At 24.8% G+C, this 24,693-nt stretch overlaps 3 protein-coding genes across 7 annotated transcripts; all 3 read right to left on the minus strand.

The window, feature by feature from the left end:
• Positions 1–80: 80 nt before the first annotated feature.
• LOC114121068 (H(+)/Cl(-) exchange transporter 7) lies at positions 81–7,980 on the minus strand. Of its 2 annotated transcripts, none has more exons than XM_027983221.2 (17): positions 7,627–7,980; positions 6,899–7,003; positions 6,124–6,322; positions 5,919–6,028; positions 5,698–5,841; positions 5,075–5,252; positions 4,884–5,015; positions 4,640–4,805; positions 3,511–3,649; positions 3,151–3,244; positions 2,899–3,068; positions 2,620–2,790; positions 2,281–2,493; positions 2,051–2,215; positions 1,072–1,155; positions 908–988; positions 81–837 (listed from the first exon to the last, which is right to left on the minus strand). In XM_027983221.2, the coding sequence occupies exons 1-17, from the start codon at positions 7,651–7,653 to the stop codon at positions 736–738; spliced, it is 2,280 nt and encodes a 759-aa protein (XP_027839022.1). In that variant the 5' UTR covers positions 7,654–7,980; the 3' UTR covers positions 81–735. The 2 variants fall into 2 exon arrangements, with proteins under 2 accessions (XP_027839022.1, XP_050053529.1); XM_050197572.1 differs by lacking the exon at positions 7,627–7,980 and adding an exon at positions 7,098–7,288.
• A 1,668-nt stretch (positions 7,981–9,648) lies between these two features.
• Positions 9,649–17,893, minus strand: LOC114121065 (H(+)/Cl(-) exchange transporter 7-like). 4 transcript variants are annotated; one of them, XR_007603274.1, is made up of 17 exons: positions 17,107–17,893; positions 15,923–16,121; positions 15,317–15,426; positions 14,857–15,000; positions 14,447–14,624; positions 14,233–14,364; positions 13,985–14,144; positions 13,657–13,795; positions 13,414–13,507; positions 13,164–13,333; positions 12,923–13,093; positions 11,957–12,169; positions 11,708–11,869; positions 11,503–11,556; positions 11,266–11,421; positions 10,993–11,076; positions 10,305–10,361 (listed from the first exon to the last, which is right to left on the minus strand). XR_007603274.1 is itself a non-coding variant. In XM_027983216.2 (16 exons), exons 1-16 carry the CDS (start codon positions 17,203–17,205, stop codon positions 10,093–10,095), a joined length of 2,241 nt encoding a protein of 746 aa, XP_027839017.2. In that variant the 5' UTR covers positions 17,206–17,893; the 3' UTR covers positions 9,649–10,092. The 4 variants fall into 4 exon arrangements, 2 of the variants coding, with proteins under 2 accessions (XP_027839017.2, XP_050053545.1); XM_027983216.2 differs by lacking the exons at positions 11,266–11,421; positions 11,503–11,556 and adding an exon at positions 9,649–10,197 and having other exon boundaries at positions 10,281–10,361; XR_007603275.1 differs by lacking the exon at positions 11,503–11,556.
• A 588-nt stretch (positions 17,894–18,481) lies between these two features.
• Positions 18,482–22,105, minus strand: LOC114121066 (charged multivesicular body protein 1b). The gene is made up of 5 exons (XM_027983218.2): positions 21,909–22,105; positions 21,564–21,685; positions 20,150–20,272; positions 18,864–19,084; positions 18,482–18,747 (listed from the first exon to the last, which is right to left on the minus strand). The coding sequence occupies exons 1-5, from the start codon at positions 21,922–21,924 to the stop codon at positions 18,630–18,632; spliced, it is 600 nt and encodes a 199-aa protein (XP_027839019.1). The 5' UTR covers positions 21,925–22,105; the 3' UTR covers positions 18,482–18,629.
• Positions 22,106–24,693: the final 2,588 nt, after the last annotated feature.

Below are 24,693 nucleotides of genomic sequence, written 5' to 3' on the forward strand. Positions count from 1 at the left end.
AAATTATTTACAACAAAATATTTAAACTTGATTAAGTTATTAAATGTATTGTATGTAAAATACTACCTAAAAGATTGAAATGTATTTAGTAATTATCTTTTTATTTTTTGAAACATTGAAAATTACATAACAACTTATATATAATTATACATAATAATTTTATGTTATTGCCAATATAATATAATATATAAAATCATAATTTATTATTAATGATAATAAAACTAAAGAATAAATTGCATTTGGTAGTAATTCACTTCCAAAATAAAATTTTACTTCACAGTTTTTACATATCATTTATTCCAGAGGTTCTTAAACTATTTTGGCGTATTACAGATCAGTCATGTGCCACTAATGACAAAATAGAACTATTTAAAATTGCAATACATTTGTAACAATTAAAATGCATAGAAATAATTTATGTATATTTAACAGTATACCTATTTAATATCAATATATATACGTATAAAAAAATGTTATAAATAGAATAAAAATATATTTATTAATTTTCCATACTATCGCCATTCTAAATAATATAGTTTGAGAATCACTGATTTACACTACAATAAAAATATTTTATTTTATGCAATAATAATAATGAATTGACATTTGTTTAATAAATAAAATATAAAATGTCATACAAATTCGATAAAATATAACAATAATGAACAATAATTTTTGTAATTATTGGAATATATTTTAATAGATTACTTTAACTTATAACTGTAAGAAAAGTTATCACAATTTAGCAGACACTTTGAGTTCTTCAACGCCAATAGCACCTCTATGTCTCCATACTCTATAACGGGTAAGATCTTTACGGGTTACAACACCAGTTACCTAAAATAAAGTGAATTTAAAAATCATCAGTTATATTATCTTGGTAAGTAATTATCTGTGTAATAAATACTTCGTTTGAATCATTAACGACAACAATATGTCTAAGGCCCATTGCTCTAAAAAGTCGGAAAATCCTTGGTAATGATGCCATCTAAATAAATAAATTGTTCAATATTTTAGTTTATAAACAATAAAAATAAGCTTAACATTTAATTTAAAATTTTATATACTTACATCTTGTACAACATATGGAGATGGATTCATAAATCTTAATAGATCAACTGTATATTGCCGTTCACTGTCCAAGACATTTATATTCTAAACAAAAATGTAATAGTTTTTATTAGTAAATAATTTTAATGGTATACCAGAAAGTGTTCATAAAAATGCATAATATCTACTACTTATCATAGACACAACTAGAACAATACTTAAGGGACGCACAAATAATGAACATCTCACAGACCCATGAGGGCAAACCCTCAAACCTCCAACTCCTATTAATGTTCATATTACAGTATTATACTGTTAAAAACAATAACTGTTAATGTATACAAATAGACTTTGTTTTATATGTTTTAATATTAGTAAAGGAAACTAATTATTATAAACAGAGACGTATTTAGGAATTATGCGCCACAGGTTATCTGAGTGTCATAACTTTTTTTTATCACCCAGGTACCGTATTATATCAAAATCCTCTCCAAAATGTACCGCCTGGGGGCCCAAGGCCCCCTCAGTCCCTCCCTAAATACATCACTGATAATAAATATTTGTGACAAATCGTTCAAATATATGTATACGATACCATTCGATACGCGTTACGAACAATTTAAAATGACATGTTATTGTATAGATATAGAACAAAATAAAAAATTAACTTTATTTTATTTTTAAATATTATGAAAAAAAAAATTATTTTTGGTGACCCCCAAACCTATCATTTGCAACCTCCAGGTATACCACTGGTATATGCTATGAAACTAAAGAATGTTTCATAGTTAGTGTACCAAATTGATCAGAAATAACATTGATAAGTATCATTGACTTATATTAATGATGAGTTTATATATCATTATATAAACTCATAATTTCATAATTATTATTTTTATTGTTATCACTTAAATACTATTTAAGTGTTGGAGCTATATCAAACCATTACCATATAAGTATATAAGTATGAGAATAAAAATATCTAAGAAATTTGACTTACATCTATATTTGAATATCTCGGATAATCTTTTCGAAAAGTGGTCAAAGAAACATTATCCCAAGCAGAAGGAACTTCATTGAACACTTTGTTTTGTAATAGTACAATAAGTTGAGATCGAAGTATCAATCCGCGTAAGCGACCGGTAAGCTTATTGTTACCTCCTTCCTAAAATACATAATATATATTTCTTTAAACTATGATTCTATTTTTATAACAAATTTTAAATTTACCGAATCAGAATTAAAAACGTCATCAACTACTGGAAATCCATTATATGTATATTTTTTTAAAGTATCCACAATTTTTCCTACTGATTCTTTTGATCTAAACGCAATGACTGGATAAGACATGACTTCACTAGCATAAATATTTGATGATAATGGTGGAGGATCCCAAGCCATCAACGGTATTCCACTCAATTGTATATGAATGTCATAAATACTCTTAAAAATAATAAAAAAAATATTATGTAAAAGCAAATAATATTAAAATTATTAAATCCAATAAATATAAATATTTTTGATTAAATAACAATATAATATTTATTAAAATATACATAGGTATCTAACCTCTGTAAAATAGTCACCAATCCATTTTGCTGTTAAAAGACAAATCATAAGTGGTAAACCAAATGTTATATCACCAGTTGCTTCAATTAATATAACTGTTAGACTAATGGTCATACGAACAGCACCACCAAGTTGTGATGCAGCACCAACCAATGCATATTTTCCAACATCCTTAAATATAATAATGTATTGCATAAATCATTATATTAATATGCATAAAAATTATAAATATATATATGTACATAATTATATATTAAAAAAAAAAAAAATGAAACTTACAACATTTGGAAATACACACTTAACTCCAAGTCCAATAAGTCGTCCCCATGCTGCACCAGTAGCTAAACACGGAATAAAAAGACCAGCACTAACACTTAAACCATATGTCCAAGTTGTAAGTAAATAAAAAGAAATAGCAAAATACGCTAATGTAGTTGCATTGAGTGATTCTGAAAAATTAAATTAAATACCAAAAATATTTAGAAGCTGACTAAAATAAAATAATATTTTAAGATTCCAAAATTTTTTTACCGGTTGGATCATGGAAAAATGATCTAACTGTAGCTTCAGGAACTTGAAGCCACAACGATGCCATAGAGTTATACTCACCATCGTTACAATTTAACTAAATAAAAAAAAAAAAAAAATGTTTTTACTTAATTTTTGATAATAACAATTCATAAATCAATATAAAATTTAATTGATTTTTAGTTTAAATATTTTATCTAATAATTATTTTAAGTATACAAAATTGTAGTTAAAAATGTTTAACTATTAGCAAGGTTTTAATGATATTATAAAATAAGAAAAAAAGTGTATTAACTAATAAGAAATACCCAAAAATATCAATGACATAATTCCACTACATATTAATATTAAAATGATTATAACCTGAACAGGATTTTTTGTTGGATCAAGGCCCAATGGTTTACAATCATTTTGCAATAACATTAACAAAACTCCCACAGTGGCTGTAAAACAACAAACCAGAACTGCTTCTAAAACTTTCTTCCAGCGATCTACCAAATGCCTGGAAAATAAAATGAAATATATAAAATATTTTACTACCTAAATGTTTCGTAATGATTTTTAGTTTAAGTCTAAAACTAAAACAAATTTTGTATGCATATATATTTAACCTGATATTATTTTAATTAAATACTTATATATCGGTTGTGGTTTACAACAATTGCATGTACAAAGTAGAAACAATGCAACGTACTGCAAACGCTTATTCCTATTAACTGTCTATTTGAGACACAAATAAGGAGACTCAGTAGACTCTCTCTGACCTTACCCAATCATAGGAAAAATAGAACACAAGACTGAGCCAGTTGAATGTACAAGCCTAAGCTTCCCTTAGTGAAGTCAATAATATGAAATCGACTGGGACCATAATGACAACCGCCAATCATTTTGAGTGAACAATAGTGTAATTTGTATCAGCTTTTCATTCTAATTAAGTCTAATATACATTGTACATTCAATTTTGTATTTAGTGTACGTGTTTTATCCTCACCTTTCACACAACACCAATATTAACCAGACAACGACAACCAATGATCATCGCAATTCACATCAAACTTTAATATAGTGACTAAGTGACTAGTGAGTATCCTTTTACACAAGTAAAATATAAAAAACTATGGAAAATATTTTTAGCTAAATAATGTCATAAATTCTATTTATGAATCTTAAATATATTTTAGTTCTACATTATTAATATTAATATTAATAGTTCAACTTTTAAATATTATATTATATTGTTAATTACTGGAATATATTAAGTATTATATTTTCATTATATATAAAATAAACAAATAAATAAAATAACATTTAAAAATCCAATTGTTTTCAACAAATGTCAGGATTAAAAATATAAGTTAATTTTAGTTTAGATATAATAGTTATATAACTACAACTTTCATTTAAGTATTCTTTTTATAAAATATGAATACTATTTATTTGTTTACAATAAATTAAAAAATTACAATAGACAATGAAACAATAAATAAATTACCTCATTCTAAACACGGTGAGTTTATAATTAAGATGACAAAATAATGCTCCAGTTAATCCACCAATAATTCCCATAAAAATAAAGATTGGTAATTCAAATATTTGATAAGATAACGCAAAATTGCTAAACTTGCCAAAATTCAATAAGCCCCAATATGTTAATTCACCTATTTCATGATCAAATTAAATAAATATTCAAACATTTTCATGTTTTATTCTTAGTACACAGTTAACAAATATATTACCAGGATGACCATGATATGCACTCAAAACTACATTTAGTGTAAATGTTGAAATCATAGATGCAAAAAATATTCTCCAAGTAAGCCCTTGATTCCAAAAACTTGCTCCTTCTTCCAAACTGAATAATACGCCACCTTAGAATAATTTAGAAGTTGTTGAATACAAATAATAATAATATTTATAATATATTTACCAACTGGTGATCCAAAAGCAGCAGCAACACCAGCTGCAGCTCCTCCAGATACAAAATCTCTTTTCTCATGATCCTCCCTGAAATAATTTAAAACTCCAAAGTCTTTACGAAATGTGGTACTTTTCCCCTGTGAAATTCCAGCAGCAATAACTGCACCAGCATGAATCATGGGACCTTCCTTAAATAAAAATTGTTTTTAAAATATTTTGCAGTTTTAATGATAACTTAATATTTATACTTATACAATTTTTAATTTTAAGTTATTAATGGTTAAAAATAAGAGATATTATGTTAAATTAAAACTTACTTATCTTGATAAAAAAATAAAAAATATTATAAAGCTATTTAGCCAATATTTTTTTTATAAAACTTATAATAGAGGACTTTTGCAGTAAATTGAACCAAACAGTAATAAACATGGATATATGAATATTTGTCACTAAATGTAAGAGATATGCAAGAGATTGACAAAATATACTGATGTAACAGCTCTTAGTAACAAGTTCTTAAATTATGTTTATTGCTTATTTTTTATATTTTCCTACTTAAAATTAAACTCTTTTCAAATTTTAATATTATTTCTCAGTTTGATTAGAATCTAAAATATTTAATTAATAATTTACCTTTCCTCCACACATGCCGCCTACAACAGTGGTAATGACACCAATAACTTTTATAAATAAAGTTTTTATTCTAACTAATCTTGGTATTTTAATTCCATTGAGGTAACATTTCACTTGAGGAATTCCAGATCCTAATGCAACTGGCTGGAAAATTTTTTATTAAATTAACCTAAATTCTAAATAATAATTAATACACAAATAATTATTTTAAACATACGTACTTCAACAAAAGCAACTAATGTAGATCCAATTAAAACTGGTACAATATTGTAAGCCAATAATAATAAATATGGTCTCCATAAACAGTCCGATTGATTACATTTATCAATATCTAATAAGTATAAAATTCAGGAAATATACTTAAAGAATTTATTATATGAAATATTAAATTATAAACCAAATAAGAATAAAATCATAAAAGGATACATTGTTTAACATGACTAAATTTAAAATCTGCAATAGTTTCTATTGATAAGTCAATAATAATACCAACAGTAGCAGTAATTACACCAATCCAAAAGAAAATAATCCATCTTACAAAATTTTTCTTAACTACAAATGGGTAACCTTTTTTTCGTTCTTCTTCACGATAAACATAGTTTTCAACAACTTCATAATCTAAACTCTAAAAAAAGTAATTTCATCATTATTATTTAATACTAATAAAATAATTTTAAATAGGTATACATTATTCAAATAAATATTAAATAAATAAGGCATTCAATTTATAGTGCGGGATACTGTTACAGGTTACCAAATCTAAAAAATTATCAGGAAATATGTTGTCCAACAATAACCACGAATCCTAGGGCTTTTTAACAATAGCTAACTAATATACTATGTAAGAATAACTGGATTTAACCTATTTATGTAGTGGTAAGTCACATATAATTGGAATGATTCACCACATGATTATATCTTATAAAAATAATAACTTACTGAAAGATGCAACATCGGGCTATAGCCAAAACATGGACCTTAGGTCTAAAAGAAGATGATCAAGAATTCTATAAACAAGGAAGTCCATACCATTCACTAAATTTAACTTATTTATAACAATAACCATCACCAATAATATGACGTTTTTTAGTATCATACCTCAACTAAAATTATTGAGTAGGTCCAGATTATACAAACTTATCCATACATATTATATATTTCACATTTACAATAAATAAGTAATTCTACTGTAATAACTCACCTCATACTTTGCAGATAAAATATTTAATGATCCAATTGGCACTGAATCTTCTTTCTCGGAAAATGAATCAAACTTTTTGTTATGAGACATGGTTCCGTATTTAGTCTAGTTCAATCATTAAATAAACAAGCATGTTAAAACAACTGAATAATTAAAATAAAAACAATAAAAATTGAAAAATGTTTTATATGAGTGATACCTATTGTGCTATATAATTATCATAAATAGTGAGAAAACTTCTGAACAATGATATTAAATAACAACAATTTGTTCTATGATATCAATTATGTTCACGGTCATAATCCAATATAAACATGCCTATTTTACTTTAGAGCAGCATTAGTGTATTACAGATAACTGATGTCTGATGACTCAATTGACCAATGACTTGAAACTGTTGTATCACAAGACATGAACAAGATGTGCCAATTTAAATTGAAAATAATTATTATGCAAATATGTTATAAAAGTTTTTTTCAATAAATTACATAACAAGATAAATAAATGAACAATATTAATTTTTATTGTTATACATTTATGATAATTGATTACATAAAGTATTTAGATATTAAATAATAATACATTTTTAAAACAAAATTAATTGATTACCCTTATTAAAATAGATAGTATTATTTACAGCGAAAATGAAATGGCTAACAATAACAATACAACACAATTAAAATTCTCTCAGTAAAATCAAATCTTGTTAGCAGATTAAATATACTTACAGTGAATCGGTTTTGGTTGCTGTTCATTTAACTGCTTTGTATTGAACAATAGCTAAAAATCTATTGAAAATAACTACCTATGTAATAGACTAATCGTTCACAATTTAATTTAAATAGCTAAAATAATAAGTTACATAATTTTTCAATTAATTTTCAAACTTTTTGACAGCAAGGGCAAATTTTTTATAAAATATTGAGCATTAATTGCACGAAATAATTTATTGTAATTTTTCACGTTATCGATAAATAATGATTCCATTGAGTATGTCTAAAAGTAATGAGTATAATGTAGTATAATACTAATAGTTAATACCTATATCTTTTACTTTTATAGTTATAATACTGCCTTAAGGCATTCAGTATAATCTAAGGTTGTGGTACTATTACTATACTTAATATATAATCTGTGATAATACCACATATGACAATATTATGTTTAAAAAATATCTTTGATAATAATATGTAATTAAAAATTATCATGTTATCACAAAACACAGAATATGTAATCTGTAATTTATTGAAAAATGAAAGTTCTACCTATGAAAGCTTGACAATCTGAAAACAGCATTAAGTATTTTCAATTTTGTATTTAACTATTTAAGTACTATCATAGAAGTAATAATGTAGTATTTTGTATTACTACAGTAATATTCATCAATCAACGATAGATCTAAGACCGTCCACAGTATGAATTAAATTTATTATGTGATTTGACTATTGACAGTCTCATACTTCACAATGACACAACACACGCATCAGGTGGTCACTTACAATTTTCCCGATATTCAATAGGGACCTTAATATGTATTCAATTAGGGCCAGCCCAATACGGTAGCAAAATAGGCAGCGGCAAATTTCGGATGAACAAAATCGATTTAATTATTACATTATTATATTCTAGTATACAGAAATGTTAACCTAACCTAGGACGGCGATAAAAACTCAAGGCCGGCCCTGCAGTCGCAGTATTATTTAAAAAATGACGTAGGTATTTCAAACATTTAATAAAACGAGTAAACTATTACCTACAGTTTGGTCAGTTTTTTAAATGTTAATAGATTTGAGTTTTGCATTAGAATTGTATAGGTAACCGTAACTCATTAGTTGCTTAGGTATGTCAAATCCTTGCGAGGAATGTTGTTTTTTCAAACCTACGAAGATGCAGCCAAAAAAAAAAATAGTAGATCGTTATGAAATTCCTGAATTTGAGTATAGGTTAACAAAGAAAGCGAAAAAAAAAACATTTTCGATGAATCCAATGATTCTGGTCATAAATTTTATAGCAATTTTAAAATTAATAGATTTTAAATCATTTATGTAACAGTATTTAAGTAGTTAAACTCAAAGTAGTTACTCAAAATTATATCGCAGTAAAATTACCTATAGTGTACCAATATAGGATGAATTTTAAATAATATTCAAACAAATTAGTGTGAGTCGTGTTTTTTTCTTTGACTACGGAACTATTTAAAATAAATAATTTATGAACCACGGGTATGCTTTTGTCAAAATATACGAACCAAAGTCCACTTATATATTATACGGCCACGATTAAAGATATCTTAAATCGTGAATATGGCCTCAAGGGATACTTAAATAGATCAGTGTTCGTTTGTCAATGATTCATTTTTTATTAATATTTTAATTTTTATACAATGTACATTTATACCTATATACTTTGTATAATATAAATTAATAATATTTTTATTAGGTTTTTAAGTGCGTGAAGTCACTACCCCTAATTATAATCAGAATAAGAACATGAACTGGTAAAAAGGTTTAATTTCATGTTCTTATATTTAACTTAAAAAGGCTATTCGTTTAAATGAATTAACAACACTTAAGAATTACCTAATTAAATTAGGTAACAATTTATCATTAGGTATATAATGTTTAGTGAATTAAAAATAAATAATACGTTCTAAACATGCACAATAACACAAAAAAAAATAATCAAGTAAAAATTATGCTACCAACTTAAAATTCTAATATTTATCTACATAAATACATAAAATAAGTATATTGATGGGTATATCATCATGTTTTATTTTTACAATATTACAAGTCAGTACAAGTACATAATATTTAAATAACTAATAATTCAAAGATTGTTTACAAATATCTGTCCTGCATAATTTCATAATAATAAAACAACATACAAATATAATATTTCATTCAAAAATTAAATTTGGAAGAAAGGTTGATCTTCAATATTGTTGTTCTTAGCCTCTTAGGTTTAAAACTCACATTTAACAATTTTATTTTTTAATATTTTTAAGAATTTTAATTAAATCATTATGACAATATAAATAATAAATACCTATATACCTATAGATACATTATATAAATATAACTCATTGTAAAAATGCCATTTATAACTTTATAACAGATATACCAATGTTTTAAAGCAATTTTTTTTAAAAAATCAATAAAATTAATGTTAATTTCTTTAGGATAATTATTTACCTACTCCATTTTGCTTGAAAACTTTAGTTCTGTTACACTGATTTTACCCATGTGTCTAATAACTTTATATCGAGCTAAATCTTTACGTGTCACAATCCCAGCAACCTATAATTTCAATGAGAATAATATACTATCTACAAATTGATTATTTAATTACAATAATTAATAGGTAAAAAAGAAATAATTACTTCATTTGAATCATTCACAACAACTATATGTCGAAGTCCCATAGCTCTGAATAATTTAAAAATACGTGGCAATGACATTGTCTACATATAAAAAAAAGAATAAAAATTATATTAAAGTGTTGTTTATTAGACTAAAGTCTTAAGTACTTATAATACTTAAAATAAGTTAGGAATATCCGAATGTATTAAAATAAAAGTATTATTTAATTAAAAACTATGAATTTCTAATTTTCCAAGTAAGAATTAAGAATTCAAATTTACAATATTTTTTAAATCTTAGTTGAATGTCAGTACCTACCTAGATATTATATTTATTTTTAAATGAGTTCTAGTTGTGTAAAATTTTAAAACTTCAAAATTAAAATACTAATAAAAGTCTATGAGATGCTCTAGATAAATATTATTACATTTAAGTTTAATATTAGGTAAATTGACTCTAACATTGAAGCTAACAGTAAATAATTGATTCCACTAAACGCAAATTTGCTATGTTTTACAGCCGTAAGACAGAACAAATTATGTTAGTGTAACGTCCTTATATCTAAATTGTTTTATACAAATTTAAATAGATACCTACTTCACATTATAAATGAAAGGTTTAAGTAAGTAATATGAATAATGTATGTACCTATCCATATAGTGTACATAATATAGCTTATGAACTACTAAGTATAGAAAATTAATATTATAGAAATTTGTTAGGCATACTCACATGTTGAACAATATATGGTGATGGATTCATGAACCGCGATAAATCTATTGTTAGTTTTAGGTCATTTTGCAGTAGTTCAATATCCTGTTATAAAAATAATAATAATAATTTATTCAATTAAATAAAACTGGCATGAGCCTAATTTGTAATAACAGATAATACACAAAATAAAATAGCTATATAATAAAGAAATATTCATAAGATATGAAAAAGAAAAGAAAAGTAGGTAATTTGTAATAAAATGTATAGTGATACCATAACTTAATACATAACTGTAATGATAGGTAACTTTGTATTATTGGACATTTGTTAAAATGTATGTCATAAATAGATTTATAGCCATAAAGTACTGCAGTATATCCAAAGCAGTACTTAGTAGTTTTTGAACCTCAGACAAGATGGTTAATTTGTACTATCTTCTACAAATTGCTGAAATTAATAGGAAAATAGTTAAAATTATTGACCTGTATCTAGGTATCAATTCTTGGTTAGGTATACCAAAAATATTACCTAGTACAATCAGTTGAATATTCTACCTGGATTGTTTTGAAATACAATAGTGTTCTAGATGTATAAATTGAAAGAATATAACTTAACTCATAACCTTACTTTGAATACAAATTAGTATTTATATATAAATAAATAATTATAATTATTGTTAGGTGCTAACATTTTCATTTTCTGAATACAGTATTCAAAGTAATTAAATACTTACTTCAATACTTGAATATCTAGGATAGTCTTCTCTAAAAGTTTCCATTGTAATAGAGTCCCAATAATTAGTCAGTGGTCCATCGAAAACTTTGTTCTCCAAAAGTACAATTAGTTGTGATCGTAATATTAAACCACGCAGATAACATTTAGTTTTTCCTTCATCCTAAATAAATACAATAATGTATTGTTGATAACAATTTTTTTTTTTTTTTTAATTAATAATTAATAAAATAACTAATTTTTAACTTACTAATTCATAATTCTGTACGTATTCAATTACTGGAAAACCATTATGGGAATATTTTTTTAATGTTTTTACAATGTTTCCAACTGATTCTTTAGTCTTAAATGTAATAACTGGATGTGTCATTAAATTGTCAGCATAAATATTAGAAGATAATGGGGGAGGATCCCAAGCTAATAATGGCATACCGCTTAACTCAATTTGTGTATCATATATGCTCTATATAAAATAAACTCACAGTTAAAACTATGTATTACATTTAAAAAAAGTTATTTTGATTAGAATAGTAGATATAATTTAAGTTTTTTTATAATTATTACAAGTATGAAATAAGAATCCCCCACTTCTATTTTGTTCTAGTTACAAAAAATTTAAAGTGTATGTGTTTAAAATAATTAAATTAAATTATTTACTTTTAAAAAGACACTTATTAACCAAACTCCTAGCTGACAATTACATAGTACTTATTTTTACAACTTACAAGTAACATAAATTAATATAATACCTATGATGATATAAATATATAATGTATGTACACTATTTAAATAATATATAAAATATACTAGTGTAGTAGTGTGTATATAATATATTATTTACATTATTAAATAATACATAGTATATTGGTATGTAGGTATGCAATTTATTAAAATAATTAAATTTTAAATTATTAATTTCTTATTTTGTATTTTAATTTATAGATCCATTTAATTATTGCAATCTATGTTTAAAAACATCACTGTAATTCATATAATATGACAAATATTATACAACATAATTGACAGGCTAAGGGCTGTTTTGATTAGTGTCTGATAACGCTAACCGACAGAATTTCTTATGTGTTAACCGATAGAATTCTACCAGTTAATCTTAACCGACACTTAACTGGACACTGTAAGAACGGCCCAAACACAGCTAATAATAGTATTAATAATATTAATTTTATAATGAAATAAGTTTTAATAATTCACTTACTTCAGAAAAAAAATCACCAACCCACTTGGCAGTCATTAAACATATCATAAGTGGTAAGCCAAATGTTATGCTTCCAGTAGCTTCTACTAGAATAATTGTCAAACTAATTGTCATTCTTGTAATTCCGCCCAATTGTGATGCAGCACCAATCAAGGAATAAATACCTATATTCTAAAATTAAAGTAACAGTTTTCCATGGAATATAAGTAATAATTTATAAGTTTATAGCATATTAATATACTGTATTTGGAAAAAAATGAAATATTGTTCGTCCAACAAGCCGTCCCCATGCTGCTCCAGTACATAGTCCAGGTATTAACACACCACCACTAAAATGCACTCCGTAAGTCCACAAAGTTATGAAATAGGCAAAAATACCAAAGTAAATTATTGTAGTTGTATTAAAAACATCTAAAGTATAAAATAAAAACCATAATCAATGCCAAAAATTGTAAATAGTACCATATACAAATATATATAAATTATAGTACCAGGAGTATCGTGAAACAATGATCGTACCGTCCCCTCTAAAAGCTGAAACCATAAAGCAGCCATAGCGTTAAATTCACCATCGTTGCATCCAAACTAACATAATATAAACATAAATAAAACATACTACATATTAATCCTTTACATTTTATTAGTCTAATCATATAACCATTATTATTACTATTTTTAATTTTTACAGAATTAATTTACTTTTTATTATATTTTGTTGTCATACTTATTTATACCTGAATAGGATGATCTGTTGGATCAAGTCCTAATTTTTTACAATCAGTATTAAATAAAATGAGTAAAAAACTGATAGTCACTGTAGTCAAACATACAATTAAAACTTCTAAGACTTTTTTCCAGTTCTTATTAACATATCTGTAAAACATCAAAACTAATAACTTTTTTTTTGAATTTTAAAATAAAAAATGAATACAGTAAATTGTAAACTAAATTAGGTATTTAATATATTTGTATGCGTTTTAAAATATGTAAACTGTGTAACTATCCTTGTTTTGTACTTGCAACCTCTTTAATTTTAATCATCTATTTACTGTTGTGATTTACCTTTTTCTAAATTTAAATAATTGGAGATTTAAATGACAAAACAATGCTCCTGTCAAGCCGCCAATTATACCCATAAGTACAAATATTGGAATGTCGAGTATATGATATGATAAATCATCAAAATTTCCAAAATTTAATAAACCCTTGTATGTAAGGTCACCTATAATATAAATTATTATTTATTTTAAAATTATACGAAATGCTTAGACATTAGTAGATAAGTAGAAAAACAAAATTGATGACTTGACCTGGATGTCCATGATAAGCACTTAAAACAGAATGTAATGTGAACATTGAAATCATAGATCCAAAAAATATTCGCCATGTAAGTGCTTGATTCCAGAAACTAGCACCCTCTTCTAAACTGAATAGCAAACCACCTATAATCAAATATATGTATATAGTTTTGACAAAAATAAAAAAATACACAAGATTACAAGAATATTTTACAGAATGACATACCTACTGGAGCACCAAAAGCAGCAGCTATACCTGCTGCAGCGCCTCCAGATACAAAATCTCTTTTTTCATGGTCTTCTCTAAAAAAATTCAATGCACCCAAATCTTTATTGAAAGTTGTACTTTTTCCTTGAGAAATTCCTGCAGCTACTATAGATCCTGCATGAATCATAGGTCCCTCCTAAAAAAAATGAATTAAAACTTATACAAGAACATAATATTATTTATAAATACCTATAATTATACTAGGTATAAATACTAGGTGTTATTAACACATATTCACGTTTAATAACAATAATATAAATTTTTTTTAAATTGATAATGTCTATAATCTACTTGTTTTATTTGATGAAATATGACAGGTATCAAAATAATATGCTTTATACTTTATATACAATGACTATTAGACTTACTTTACCACCCCACAAACCACCAAGTGCAACAGTAATGACACCAATCACTTTGACAGCCAATGTCTTTAGTCTAATCAACCTAGGTACTTTGATTCCATTTAAAAAACATTTCACAGCCGGGATACCAGAACCTTTAGCCATAGGCTATCAATATGAAATATATTAAACATTATAATTATTATTACAGTATATCATAGTACATCAGGAGCGGCCAACAGTCGATCGCGATTGACCGGTCGATCTTGAACAATTTCAAAGTTTATCGTGTTAGAATTTATTTTTAGAGCCACTCACTCTATATGTTTCTTAATAATTATAGTTATTCAATAATAAAAAAATTTTCTATGGAAGTCGATCCTCAAAGGTGAAGTACATATTTAGTAGATCGTGACCAAAAAAAGTTTGGCCACCCCTGGAGTACATTGTATAATATTTATCAAGACTTATACTGTATACTTACTTCAACATAAACTATAAGACACGACCCAATTAATGATGGAATTAAGTTTAGTACAAGGGCCACTAAATAAGGTTTAACTATACAATCCTTTTCTGTACAATCATCAAAGTCTGAGTTATTTGTAGTAAAGAAATATTGACCCTTCTTTTATTGTAGTAAATATAAAATAATATACCTACTTGTATTGGTAATTATAAATTTAACATCAATTTTGTAATTTAGATTTATAAAAATAATTTGATTATACAAGCTGTCTGTAGTCTATACAAATTAGTAGTTACATTCATCCAGAAAATTATGAGAGGTGAAATATTTTGTTATTACTTACCTATTTATAGGTAGCTTAAAATTTGTTTATAAGTTGCAAATTAATAATATTAAGAAAGAGTTAACCCTAACAATGTTGATTCATGTTAGTCATATTATATTCAATAAGTTTTCAGTAAAAGCACATAATATTTGATGTAAAAATAAAGTGTTGACATAATTATTGTAAAATATTTTAATTTTATGTTGAATTTTGATAAAGTAGATTTTTTTTCATGTTTAGTTATATTAATAAATAATAATAAACATTTTAAATTAAGTATTTAAATAAAAGGATACATTTTTTGATCATGTTGAACTTAAAAGTAGTTCCAATTTCAATTGAAACAAAAATTATTATTCCAATAAAGGCAACTGTTACCCCAATCCAAAAAAATGTCATCCATCTAGAAAAATCTTTTTGTACAACATATCTATAACCTTTTTTCTGTTCTTCTTCACGGTATAACTCATTTTCGATGACTTCATAATCCAAGCTCTACAAATTAAAATAATATCACAATAAGATAGGTTGAAGATACCTTTAAAAGATACCCCTAAATACGCCACTGGGATAAAAACAAATACTTAAGTATTTATAAGTGATATATTTAGTATTTTTCTTTAAGCGAGGGGTTAGAGATTGTTATGTATTTATCTATTTATCTAGAGCTAACTGATTGTGGATATGTTAAGTATTGTTTGCTATATCCTATACAAAATATATTATTTATATAGTCATATTAATTAACATCAATAAATAGGTACCTTGTACAAATAAAACTTTATAAAAATCAGAATTTAAATATATTCTTAAAGGAAAAAATTGGTATGAGCATATGTTTGGCGAATCACCTTGTATAGGTATATATTTAGTTATTGTGTAAGGCATAAAATAATTTTGATAGTGAATATTAACATCATTTATTATATTTATTAATTATGTGTGCATTTATAAATGAAATCTGGATATTAATAAAACTTCAATTTGTATGTTCTAATAGATATAATAAAAATCAATAATTTTAATTATATTCATAATTATTTTAAATTTTTGAATTAATTTTAACAATAATAGATTTGGTACATAAATTATGTAAATATTTTTAATTTGGACTTTATTTTATAATTATTAGTTTTTTACATAAATATTATACATATAATAATAAAAGAGTAAATTGTAAGCATGTATGATAAAAAAAATATTATAATTTTCAATGACCATTGGCCAGCCCATAACTCATAAATCATAATATATTATATTAAAAAATAACCATGAATAATATTTTTGAACTAGGGTTTATTTACTAAATTTCCAATTCATTAACCAGTTGCATACTAAGTTTAGCCAGTTATACAAAATAAAAACATAATTTAGAATAAGATTTCATTATTATTTTAATAATTTATATCTTTGACGAGAATGTCTTTATTATGACATTGGCACACACATTTAAATGTTTCGAAACAAAATAAATGAATACCTCATATTTTGTTGATAGATGATTCAAGGATCCAATAGGCACAATTTCTTCCCTTTCATTCGATAAATCATACCCTTTAAAATCAATTGACTGATACATTATATACTATTTATGTAACCATTTAGTTGCACATCGACTTATTAATCAGTATAGGTATGGAGTTAATGAAAGCTAAAATAACTAACGTGAAATAAATTAGATAGGTAAATTAACATTCAATAACACTCAAGAACTACCTATATTATATAATATAATAATAAATATATACCTAAACTAGTAAACAAATATTGGACAGGGTGTAAATAAAAGTTTTTGGTGGGAGAATAAGTTATAATACTAACTAATATTTTTATCACCTATATACCACTTGAAAAACACTTAATAATAATAAGACACTCTGTACACATATTAACTTAAAACTAAACAATCGTTTAATATGACCCCAGGTTTTAAGTAATAAAATATTTTTGCCTAATTAAGATAATAATAATTAATAAAGTAGTTTAGGCAAATTGAGTTCTTATAAAGACAAAATCCTCTAATTTGAATATTTGAATAACATTTTACCATTAATTATACTTTGGAAACATTTGGAAAACTTTGGAAATTGTAAGACTTTTTCAAAGTCCACCCACACTAGTAAGAATTTAAGGTTGGTTAGATGTAGAATCGTTCATTAAATATTTCATCAAAAATCTATGTTGTGGAGCAAAAACTTATGGCTAACAGTATGTATGAATGAATAAATATTTATCTACTATATTGTTATGTTATGAGCATGTTCACATAAGCATACATTTTCTAACACACTAACAAATTTGTGCCAAATATGATGAATAATATACACTTTTATTAGCGTGAATCTGACTTAATATTATTTTATAACATTAAAGATGATATATAAATAAGTTACAAAAGATGGCATAAAATGTATATTATAATTTATTAGTTTATAATCAAAATATAACTCTTAACCATACTTCCACTTCCATAAAATATTCTATTATTTATCATAAATTTGAATTTTTTAATCTTTATTGTATATTTAATAGTCCCTAATAAACAAATTAATATATTCTATATTACAAGGTTAAAATGAAGTGCCAACTTAATTTTGTTTACTATATTAAAAATAATATAATTGAATAATATTGAGTTTTTATTCAATTGATTAAAAGTATAACTAGTTGTGATATTTAATTGAATAAAAATATATATATATGTATACTACAGAAATACATAAAACCATATAAAAGTAAATAATGGAAATAAAAATGATAATACTATAATAAAATGAAAGTATGTAACTAAAAGAAACAATAAATAGATTGCTCTCTTGCATATTTAGGATGTTGGTTATTCTAAAACAATGTAATATGAAAAAATCATTTTTTATGGATAAAAATTATATGAGAACTTTTAACAAGTTCTATAACAGTTTGACTTAAGGTGTTAAGCTATCAATCAAAATATTTATAATTTGAGTTAAGATTATAGTTGTTTGCCAGCGAGTTTTTTTTCTATTATTCAGCTTGTCTAAGACGAGCTAAGCGTTGTGTAAGCTCGTCTTGTTCTGTTGTAGTAGAAGATAGCGAACTGAGACTTTGAGGATTGGTAGGGAGTTCTAATTTTAGTTCCAACCTAAAAAAGAATCAATTTAATAAAAATATTAATATGCATATAAGTATATACATTATATTATATGTACATATGCATATTATGTATAATTATATTTGAGATAAATAACAATAGGTTACCCAGCTTCATCAGCAACTTGCTGCAACAAATTTTCAACGTCCCCTTGAGGCACAGCAGTAGTAGTGCTTTGAGACATGGTATTATCCATATAAGAACTTTGCACATCTAAATCTTCAAATTGATTCTCAAATTTATCCATCAATGAAGAAATCTTTTCAAGATTCATTGATTTCATCGCTGCATCCATTGCTTTTACAACACCTCCCATACTTTGGGTTACCTAAATATTAATGCATTGATTAGCTATTATTTTGCTTAAAGGAAATATTTATCCATATTAGAGTAAATATAGTTTTTTAAATATTTAAAAATGTGATAAAAGCAATAAATATTTAATATGAAGTCACAATTATACAATTTGATTCTTATTTACAAATTAACAACGAACAAATGCCTATTGGTAAGATTTGTCATTAATTGAGATAAAAAAATATTTTAGTGTATTTAAATATTACAATTTAATATATTATTAGAATTAAAGTTAAACAATTAGGATTTATGACACTTATGAATGTGTTATGACGTAGTATTTTATTAGTCATTACAGACTGAAAAGTAAACTATTTTATCTTTATTGGCCAAATAAATTATATTAAATATGATTATAGGCCATTAAATATTGTATTTTAAAACACTTCAAAATATCAAATAAATTTAAGTTGTCAATAAATGAAATAAAATGATATACAATGTATAATAGCACTGTGCATTGACCTTTTTTGATTATAAATATCATATAAAAATAATAAATAAGTTTATCAATGGAAAACGTTAAGTACATTTCTAAAAATAAACTATTTCTTCTTTAAACATAATAGTGTTTAGAAGCTTAGTGATGCTTAAAAAATAATGCATTATTATTATTTATTTATTTTTAAATGTTGCACTGCGTAACATTAACATTTACTGTTACACAACTTTTCAACCCCGCAACAAGCACAATGTTTATTGTTGCAACCAGCCTTGGAATGGAAGTGCTGGTACCCCCCTTAGGCATACTCACAATAGAACTATAATTAACTACTTTTAAAATATATTTTTGATTTTCTAATTTATTCAATAACATCACTATTATCCTTGATAGACAAAAAAAAGTTATTAACATGCTATTTGTTCATAAGGATATTTTATAAATTATTATAACCAACATTTCCTATTTCATACGGTTATTAACTAGAAAATAATGATAATTCATACATTGATAGGTAAATAACATAATCATCGGAGAATATTGTTATTTTCCAATATAACATAATTCACAGTAATATACATATATTAAGCTTACCTTTCTGGTGGTAAGAGCACCTTGAACTCTTGAAGCAACTGCATCTACTCTAGCACTCATACGTAAATAATTAAGTGATTGACTTTTCTGTCTTATAGCATTTTCAGCATGAATACGAGCAACCTAAAAATTAAAACTTTTATATTAAAAAAAAAATTCATTAAATACATTTAGGTTAAATTTAATAAATTTAGACTTAACTTAAAACTATTTGTTATTAAATTTAGAAAATTATAGAATGGAATTATTATAATTTTTACTAATTTTTAAAAATGTTATTCTAAAACTGCTTGATATTATTGAAAATTTAACCATATTAAAATACAATGACCATAATATATTTTAAGGTATATTTTTGTGTACTTTCTTCTGTTGAAACTATTAATAATTAAAATATTATGGATAACTATAAAATATCTTTAACATATCTATAAAAATATTTTAGGTGATATAAAAAAGATAAATAACTATCTTTATAAAACAATATAAATAACCGGTTTTACAACTATTTTATTTTATTAGTGATAAGTGGAAGTGATGGTTAAACACCTAATAATTCTGGAAAATTATAAATACATTATTTCATTCTTATAAAAAATGAAGTTTATAATTAAATCTCAAGGAACAATCAAAATGGTTTGACCAAATCAACAAAATGTCATGATTCTGTATGGTTTTATATTAATATTATTTATAATCTATTTAATCTTAAAAACATTTTTTTGGCCCTGTTTAGTTGTTTATGTTGGACAAAATATTTTTAAATCAGTATTGACTGAATTTAATAATAATAATATAATTAATTTTATCAAGCTTTTTCCACAATATAAAAACTATGCCATTTTATTTTGTGTGATAGTAACTCAGAATTTGGAATTGTACACATTCTATAATTGTAGGATATTTATACATAAAATATAAAAATAAAATATGATTCATAGGTGTTTCATAATAGTAGGTTTTACATTACATATTTTTTAACTTAAGAGTAAATTTGATACCATAATTGGACCACCTTAGATCAAAAATGTAGAAAAAATAATTATAAATTTCTCTCTAAGGAATATAATGAATAAAGACAGTAGTAATAATATTCCAAGTATATTAAATATCATTGCCAATTTTATAGGAAAAGTGTTATTTGTTGACTATAACAAAATTTCAAACGTATGTCCTATAGGTAGGTAGTTAACAAAATTTAAGTATATATCAATGGATTGTTACGTAGTGTACCCATATCAAACCACAAGAAAGTCCAATACATCATTTAAACTTATTTACTTTATTCAACCAAAGGTTTAAATAATAACCCAATAATTGGTTTATTTGATTTTTATTTCTCCTAGTTAAGCATATATTATTATTATACATTTAAAAAATATACAAGTAAGTGTATTAAATATAAAACATTTACCTCCATATTTCCCTTTTGTATGGCTTTCTTTGTTTTTAATTTTTCAGCCTTTTCTTCTTTTTCGCATTTTTTAGAGTTTCTTTCTAATTCTTTAACTGCAAACTTCAAATTAAATAAATGATCTATGCAACTTTATAAGGAAAATTATATTTTATAAGTGCATCTTCAATAAATTAAATAAAACATAAAACCTACGACAAAAATAAACATAATATTATATTAATGACTAAGAAGTATGATATGAACTATATATGTTGATTATAAAAATTGTATTTCAAGTTGTTAGTTAGAATATCACGTAATATAAACATTAATAATTACTACAATTTTGTAATAAAAGGATACTTTCCATAGCTGCCATTTCAAATGCCAAAAGGATAAATTACAATCCAGATTCTAGATAACTAGAATGAATAAGAAAATAATAGATATTGGATACTTGCAATTACTAATTTATAAAAAATTAAAGATTACAAAATATTAAAGAATAATATTATAAATGAAATATCTATAGACTTAAATCAAAATACAATTAACAATAGACATTAGTCATTATTACAGTTTTGAGTATCACAATGATAATAACTTAAAAAATTTCCTCCCGAAACTTGATAACATTCAATGACATCATTATAGATAGTACTATCAACATCCGTGCTTGTGCCCACGATTAAAGATAGTGCCCATGGTCTTAGTTAGATAGAATCATAGAAGTTTGTCAAAAAAATACGAATAGATTTTCACAGGAAATTTTCTAATATGGCGTCACTACACTATTACATAAATTAAATGCACTATATTAATTTAAAAATATAATGGTTATCACAATACACTTTTAAATTTTTACCGCCTTTCAAAGTTTCAAAATACCTACATTATGATCTAACTTTCGAAAGTAATAACAATATTTTTATGATATAATACAGGAAGCGGCACAAGGTATAATAATAATGGATAAACTATCGAGTATTGTTGACTAAATTGATATACTTGCGATTATGTAGAAATGCAAGAAGGCAAAGAACGTACAGTGATATGATGATCCGTACACGGTCGTATCGTTTAACATTTTTGAGTCTCTACGAAATGTTATATTCGGGACTTGATAAAATAATTCAAAACCAATTAAGATTATTAAGAAAGGCCACAATGTATCGGGAAAATTTAATAATTACACATTTTATTAACACTAATTTCTTAACATTTTTTTTGTTTTTAATCAAGAGCAGATGTAACATATTATTGTACCTAACTCATAGTTATAGTAATAAGTAATAACTACCTACCTACAATTTTTATATGTTTTTTTTGTAGTATGGATACGTTGCTTTCTATTTTTATATGTATGATAATCCCTAAGTGACAATGCGACTGAGTGTCTGAGTCAGTACGACAATACATTATATTATGAGTGATTTTAACATTTGTGCACAATGGAAAAGTGGACAATAATTATTGTATCTTATGCCAGTTAGCACGGTTTTCAAAAGTTTATGGTAATTTAGATAGTTTCATTGCAATTATTTAAAAATTCTGATAAATTAGATGTTATTTTAGACAAATTTAGTAGAGAAGTCTGCCATAAAATTTAAGTTATGCAATTACTACAAAAAGAGAAAAAAAATGGTAATAATCTTAAATATTTGTTATTTGTATACAATCACTTATCATCATCGATGTAAAATTACATAAATAAAGTAAAATACTGTCTTAAGTACTGTACCTACTAACTTTACACAATAATATGCTTATAAATTTATTATAATAATATGCAATACCTATACCTACCTAATATAAACTTACAATACATCGAGAACGATAAATTGACTGATTCAGCGAACAGATTTTCATAATCGACGTATCCAATGTTAATATGTTATCCGATTATAATCAGTAGGTATCTACTAACAAGGTCGTGGGAATCTTAAGGCCTTACGCCTTAGCCTAAATAGGTACGATGTGAAAATTATCAAGTATGATTATAATATATATGCGTGTGTGGCGAGTGTATAATAATACAATTATACAAACCAAGTATGATTTCCAAGTTAAAATTATAAATAAAAATGTTTAAGAACAACTGTTAATTCAGATCCATTAGAGTTAGAGGTTCTGCCACTCACCATGGAAGCGCCAATGTACATGCAAACATAAAATAAGATTAAACAATAAAACAAAAATAGATTTTAAATTTAATGTAATAGCGATAATTCAAAAAATGTATTTAGTTTTAATACGAAAATATCCTGTACATGCAGTCTTATAAAAATTAGTCTTCGAATAAGCTACAACTTCCACAATTATCATACCTTAGGTATAATATGGAATATTGCAGTCCCTTCCACACCAGGATTACTCTGTAACCAGATGTTTTAAACTATGCGAAAGTATCTACAGACATGAAACTGATGAGAGACCGTACCTATAGGCCCGCATTGTAGTAACTATTCTTAAGAAGTACAATGTACATTGTACATAATTATTTTTAATTATTCATTTTATACTGGTACCACGTGACATTGGTCAATAAGAATTAATCACAATTTTTTTTAGTTTACATACAAATACAAAAAGGTTTGTCATTCTTGCCTTTTATAGTTATGCTTATGGTATATGCGTAATAGTTAGGACGACAGGACGTCACTACAATGAAAACATATTAGACAACTGTTTTTCAACATTATATATTATAAGAATTCAACAATTTATTAACTATGTTTTGATCAGATGACATACATAATATTTATTCATTTAAAAAAAACCAAAATTAATAAACGTTTAAAAGTTATTTATAAGTACATAAAAATATAATATTACCTAAGGTAGGTATTAAGTGCAATTTCAACATCACATTGAGCATGTATATATAGTAATAAAATGTAGTATTCGATAAAAAAAAAAAAAAAACAATACATTAATATACCATCTATACAATCAGAAAATTATAGATATTAGGTAAAATTTTATAGTTAATTATGAGTTTAAAATTTTAATAATTAACAATATATTTTAATACTATACATAATAGGTATATTATATTAATTGAGCTGAAAAATGTTAAAATAGATAATTATATCTTATTGGACTTACGTAAATTATATTATATAGGTAACCCACCCCGGAATCGAGA

Source organism: Aphis gossypii, chromosome 1 (genome assembly GCF_020184175.1).
Source record: "Aphis gossypii isolate Hap1 chromosome 1, ASM2018417v2, whole genome shotgun sequence".
Taxonomy (NCBI): domain Eukaryota; kingdom Metazoa; phylum Arthropoda; class Insecta; order Hemiptera; family Aphididae; genus Aphis; species Aphis gossypii.